General features: G+C 53.9%; 2 protein-coding genes across 2 annotated transcripts; one reads left to right on the top strand and one right to left on the bottom strand.

Annotated features, from left to right (window-relative positions):
• Window positions 1-653: 653 nt before the first annotated feature.
• LOC144708037 (ubiquitin-ribosomal protein eS31 fusion protein-like) lies at window positions 654-1,296 on the top strand. The gene has a single exon (XM_078581331.1). It carries the CDS (start codon window positions 708-710, stop codon window positions 1,116-1,118), a length of 411 nt encoding a protein of 136 aa, XP_078437457.1. The 5' UTR covers window positions 654-707; the 3' UTR covers window positions 1,119-1,296.
• A 400-nt stretch (window positions 1,297-1,696) lies between these two features.
• LOC144707550 (TATA box-binding protein associated factor RNA polymerase I subunit C) lies at window positions 1,697-3,977 on the bottom strand. The gene has a single exon (XM_078580726.1). The coding sequence runs from the start codon at window positions 3,879-3,881 to the stop codon at window positions 1,776-1,778; it is 2,106 nt and encodes a 701-aa protein (XP_078436852.1). The 5' UTR covers window positions 3,882-3,977; the 3' UTR covers window positions 1,697-1,775.
• Window positions 3,978-6,013: the final 2,036 nt, after the last annotated feature.

The following is a 6,013-nucleotide window of genomic DNA, read 5'->3' as shown; positions in this document are numbered from 1 at the left end:
ATAGAGATCACCATCCTTTGAAAGTTTGTTTTAAATATTCCTAATGTAGAGATCACAACAAACCTGGACTGAAGCCAGACCAATGTCATAAGGGAAAAAATGTTATGTATCTTTCCATGGGATTCAGGAAAAAATAGCCGATTGCTCATAAGACTCATCAGGCAATTGAATCATGGAATTTATTTAATATAAAATGTCAAACTCGATATATTTTACAACTCTAGGATCTATTTTACTATACTACTTTTTCTTGTGAAACTTTGATGTAGACAGGTCATGCTAACATTTTATTTGATTTTACAGTGAATCAATGACAAAAATAGCATCTTCATCTACTAATATTCATTGTTTTACTTTTTTAATTAGCATTCTAACACTAAGCTTCAAACTTGAATTTGATTTCATCCGATCCCTGCAACTATAGATCCGGATCGTCCCGGACGGGGGCGAAGGACGGGACGAGACGGATTTCGTCCCGACCTACGTCCGACATAATCTCAAGGACGAAGGATGGGACGGTTTTTCGTCCACCAACAAAAAATCCGTCCCGTCCAATTATCTCGGGACTATTTTTCGTACCGTTCAGTCCTCCTGGGACAAATTTTTTCATCCCGGACGAAAAACACGTTATATATTTTTAATATATTATAATAAATTTCACATTTCTCGGGAAGCAGCTGCAGCGGCCGGTGGGGAGGATTGTTGCGATGCAGATCTTCGTGAAGACTCTGACTGGGAATGAAAAAATGCTCGAGGTTGAATCCTCCGACACGATCGACAATGTCAAGGCGAAGATTCAAGACAAGGAAGGAATTCCCCCCGACCAGCAACGTCTCATCTTCGCCGGTAAGCAGCTCGAAGATGAACGAACCCTAGCCAACTACAACATCCAGAAGGAATCCACTCTTCACCTCGTGCTCCTCCTCCGCGGTGGTGTGAAGAAGAGGAAGAAGAAGACCTACAACAAGCCGAAGAAGATCAAGCACAAGAAGAAGGTCAAGCTCACCGTTCTTCAGTTCTACAAGGTCGACAACAGCGGGAAGATCGTGAAGCTTCGCAAAGAGTGCCCTAATCCCGAATGCGGTGCCGGTACTTTCATGGCGCACCATCACGACTGATATTACTGCGGAAAGTGCGGCCTCACGTACGTGTACGCGGGGAACAAGGCTGCGGCGGAGTAGAGTCTGGTGAGAGTGATGTGGTGAAATTATAATCCTTGGATTTTGATTTTGAGCATGTTATTTTTCATGTTTAGATGAGACGATTTTCTCAATCTTAGTCAATTTTGTTTCCCTTTTTTTTTAAAAAAAAAATATATTATAAATTGTACTACAGATGCCATGTGGCAACATCTCAACCATTGGATGTGAATCCGGCAGTTTTATGCCCAGATTCGTCCGTCCCTCGTCCAAGGGCCTCCAGACGGACAATTTTTTCATCTCACGGGACGAAAACCGTCCCGTCCGGTGGCCACCGGATGAATTTTCGTCTCATAAGTCGTCCGGAGACCTCGGACGAGACGATTTTTCGTCCCGGGACGAAAAAATCGTCCCGTCCGCGTCCCGGATATATACCTGCAACCGAGCTCACAAGTTTTTCTGAACTGAAACTTACAAGTTTAAGCATAGGTTTAGGTTTCTCCCAAAATTTTTGATTTTTTCCCAAAAATAACAATTTTCCCCAAAAAAAATCTTACTTCTACAACATTCTCCCTCTACCAATAAACTTATCACAGAAGTCACCCAGCACATCTCAATCCAACCATACATTCACCATCAAATGGATTTCAAAAGCTCTGATGGACAGCCTATCCCAGAGTCCAGCCACTTGGAGAACTGCCTCTTCAATCCTCCCAACATCTCGCTCTCCCTTGCTGAAAGATCAACAAAGAGAGGTTCACAGCTCAGCTTCACCCTGGCCATGCCCCCATACACTTTTGTCTCTTCCTTCTCATCGTACACCCCAGACAGAAAAACACAAAACTTATCATCTCTCACAGCCTCCTTCCCAGGCCCCCAGGATCCTGCCACGTGGACCTGAAAATCATTCTCCACCGTCTGATCCTCTGATGCTGCAATGGAAATTTCCGGATAAACCCTTCCCAGAATCTTCCTGCACTCTTCCCCCATCAAATCTTCCTCTTCTTCTTCTTCTTCCTCAATTCGCTGAAGATTGAGCAGGAAGGGGAGAGGGAGCACCGGGCCGACGATCTGACCGTCCATTGAGAGATCTCTGATCTGATCTCTGATGCTCCTGTTGGCAGGCTTTCTAAGGAAGCTCCGCCAAGGCAGGAACTCAAAGGTGGAGCTTTTCTTCTCCGGGAAGAGATCCGACGGCGGAGAGAAGGCCACCCGGGCAAGGGTCCCTCCCAGAGAGCAAATCACAGCCCTCGAAGCCATCTCGTGCACGCTAAGCACTGAAGGAGATGAACCCAAGAGAAGATCCGACCGTCCGAAGTCCCCAGCGAAATCCCGGCCGTCGATCTCCATCCGGGCCATCGTCTTCCTCAGATCGCCCCGCAAGTAAGCGCGGAGAAGCTTCAGATCGAGAAAATCATGGCGAATGGCAGGACCGTAATTCTGCAAAAAAGGGGGGTCTCTCGTTTGATGGGCTTCTTCGCCATGGCCGCCAAGCTTCGAGCTTTGCTCGTACTCCTGCACGACGATTCTCCCTGAGGCGAGCCGAAGAAGAAGACGGAATCCGTTCCGATTAACGGCGGGGATGACGGCGAATCCGACGGCCGCCGTCGCCTCCGCCTCCTCCCTCCAGAGATCGGACGGCAGCTCCCAAGCGTACAGCGTCGGAACCGTCATCGTCAACGTCAACGTTCTCGGGCCACAGCAGAAGAACCGGATAGTGGAGCCGGAGGAGGACCCGATAAGTATCCCGAACCCGGGACCCGACCCGGACCCGAAGTCCCGGAGAGGGTGGAGAGAGAGAAACCCGGGGGAATCGATCCCGTGAGACCAGCTGAGAACGGGGATCGATTCCTGGCGGGCGTCGTAGAGGAGGAGTCGATCGGGCGTGGCGACGCAGAAGAGGGAATCCTGGCCGTCGGATCTGGCGAATCCCAGGAATCGACTCCCGGGAGAAGGATCGATTCTCGCCAGCGTCCGTCTTCGGGACGCGTTCCTCGACCGGAGATCCACCGTCGTCACCGTCGTCGAGCTCGCGAGGAAGACGACCCAGGGCGACGACGACGAGAACTCGCAGCGGAGCCACACGTTAACGTCATCCGCCCCGGACGCGGGGATCTTGACCCCGCGCCGGCTGTCGGCGTTGAGCCAGAAGAGATCGCCGGTCTCGAGGAGGACGACGAGCTCGCCGGGGACGTGAGGGTTCCAGGAAGCGTCAACCACGGGGTTCGAGAAGGTTCGCCGGGCGGACGGGACGAGACGGGGGAGGCCGGAGACGACGCGGACGACGAAGCAGTTGACGGAGTAGAGCGTGCGGGCGAGTAGACGGGCGGAATCGGTGGAATCGGGGGGCAGGGCCGCCAACCCGGTGAGGGGGTGGGCGGGGTGGGCGAAGCCGTCGCGCTGGCGGAAGAGATCTCCGCCGTCGGATAGGATGGAGAGATCGGGGCCGTCGGTGGAGAGGAGGGCGAGGAAGGCGAGGTAGTCGGAGTTGGGGCCGGCGGGGAAGAAGAGGAGGTGGGAGAGAGGGGGGGAGGGGAAGGGGAGGAGGGTGAGGTGGCGAGCGGGGATTGGGGGAGGGGGGAGGAGAGAGAGGGAGAGGGAGTGGAAGAGGGTGTGGAAGGGGGAGGAAGGGAAGGGGAAGAAAGGGGGGAGGTGGGCGGCGGAGGCGGCGGCGAGGAGGGTCGGCGCGGCGAAGACGGCGCCGACCGGCCAGGCGGACTTCCACGAGTCGGAGAGGTTCATTCAAATCCCCCCCCACCCCACAAGCTCGGCGGAGGGGGGGAGGAGAGGAGAGGGGATGGGAAAGATGGGTGTTTTGAAGGATTGCTGGGGCTGAGTTTTGTGTTGTGGTGTCAGAATATCATTGTGAATTTGTCATTCCCTCTTCTCTCTCTCTCTCTCTCTCTCTCTCTCTCTCTCTCTCCCTCTCTCTCTCTCTCTCTCACCCTCCCTCTCTCTCCCCTTGCGCTCCCTTTGTCTCTCTCTCTCTCCTCTCCCCCTCCCTCTCTCTCCCCTTGCGCTCCCTTTGTCTCTCTCTCTCTCTCTCACCCTCGCTCTGTGGCCTTGCGCTCCCTTTGTCTCTCTCTCTCTCTCCTCTCCCCTCCTCTCTCTCCTTGCGCTCCTTTGTCTCTCTCTCTCTCTCCTCTCCCCTCCTCTCTCTCCTTGCGCTCCTTTGTCTCTCTCTCTCTCCTCTCCCCCTCCCTCTCTCTCCCCTTGCGCTCCCTTTGTCTCTCTCTCTCTCCTCTCCCCCTCCCTCTCTCTCCCCTTGCGCTCCCTTTGTCTCTCTCTCTCTCCTCTCCCCTCCTCTCTCTCCTTGCGCTCCCTTTGTCTCTCTCTCTCTCCTCTCCCCTCCTCTCTCTCCCTTGCGCTCCCTTTGTCTCTCTCTCTCTCCTCTCCCCCTCCCTCTCTCCCCTTGCGCTCCTTTGTCTCTCTCTTTCTCCCCTCCCTCTCCCTCTCTCTCCCCTCGCGCTCTCTTTGTCTCTCTCTCTCTCTCCTCTCCCCTCCTCTCTCTCCTTGCGCTCCTTTGTCTCTCTCTCTCTCCTCTCCCCTCCTCTCTCTCCCTTGCACTCCCTTTGTCTCTCTCTCTCTCCTCTCCCCTCTCTCTCTCCCTTGCGCTCCCTTTGTCTCTCTCTCTCTCCTCTCCCCTCCTCTCTCCTCTCTCTCTCTCCCTTGCGCTCCTTTGTCTCTCTCTCTCTCTCTCTCTCCTCTCCCCCTCCCCCTCTCTCTCCCCCTCCGTCTCTTCCTCTCTCTGCCTCCCTCCCTCTCTCCCGCTCCATCTTTCCGTCTCTCTCTTTCACCTCTCTCCCTCCCTCTCTCCTCTCTCTCTTTCCTCTCCCCCTCCCTCTCTGTCCTCTCTCTCTCTCTCCCCCTCCGTCTCTTCCCCTCTCTGCCTCCCTCCCTCTCTCCCTCTCCATCTTTCCGTCTCTCTCTCTCTCTCCTCTCCCCCTCTCTCTCTTCCTCTCTCTCTCCCTCCCTCCCTCTCTCTCTCCCTCTCTCTCCCTCTCTCTCCCCCCCCCTCTCTCTCCTCCTCTCCTCTCCTTCCCCCTCCCTCTCTTCCCCTCTCTCTCCTCTCCTTCCCTCCTCTCTCTCTCTCTCTCCCCTCTCCCTCTCCTTCCCCCCTCCTTCTCTCTCCTCTCTCCCTCTCCTTCCCCCTTCCCTCTCTCCCTGCCTCTCTTCCTCTCTCTCTCCCCTCCCTCTCTTCCTCTCTCTCCCTCTCCCTCTCTTCCTCTCTCTCTCCCTCCCCCCCTCCCTCGCCCTCTCCATCTTTCTGTCCCTCCCCCCTCTCTATCCCCATCTACCCTCTTTCTCTCTCCCTCGACATCTTTCCATCTCTCTCCCTCCCTCTCCATCTCTCTGTCTCTCTCCCTCCCTCTATCTTCCCATCTCTCTACCCCATCTCTCCCTCCCTCCCCCTCCATCTCCCTGTCTCCCCAATCTCTTCCCATCTCTCCACCCCCTTGCTCTTCCCATCCCTTCCCCCCCCTCCCTCCCTCTCTCTCTCATTCCTCTGTCTTTCTCTCTCTCCCCCCTCCTCCCCCCTTCTCGCTCTCCCTACCTCTCTCCAACCCCAAGCAAATGCTTGGAAATGGGGTATACACAGATATCAAATAAAATGAAAATTCAGTGAAGCTCTGATGTCTTTTCGGATGACCAAGACTTCTACCTCTTCAGCAGACAACACTGGTCACTTCCCTTGGCCCCATTACCTGTCGTGAGAGGTTGCCTAGTCTAGAAAGTCCTTATAAGTCTCTAAACTATTTGAATTTTTTAAATGTAATACATGCATAATAATAGTAGGATCATAATTATGATCAAAATGCTGCCTCAACTACTTTGGAATAATGTAATTCCAAAAAGTCAACATTTGGCTTTGA

Source organism: Wolffia australiana, chromosome 9 (genome assembly GCF_029677425.1).
Source record: "Wolffia australiana isolate 7733 chromosome 9, ASM2967742v1".
NCBI lineage: Eukaryota > Viridiplantae > Streptophyta > Magnoliopsida > Alismatales > Araceae > Wolffia > Wolffia australiana.
This window is presented reverse-complemented; position numbering and strand designations above follow the sequence as displayed.

Bases quoted from the DNA above. Each gene is read 5' to 3' on its own strand.
- LOC144708037 (XM_078581331.1), top strand. From the start codon at position 708: ATGCAGATCTTCGTGAAGACTCTGACTGGGAATGAAAAAATGCTCGAG.
- LOC144707550 (XM_078580726.1), bottom strand. From the start codon at position 3,881: ATGAACCTCTCCGACTCGTGGAAGTCCGCCTGGCCGGTCGGCGCCGTC.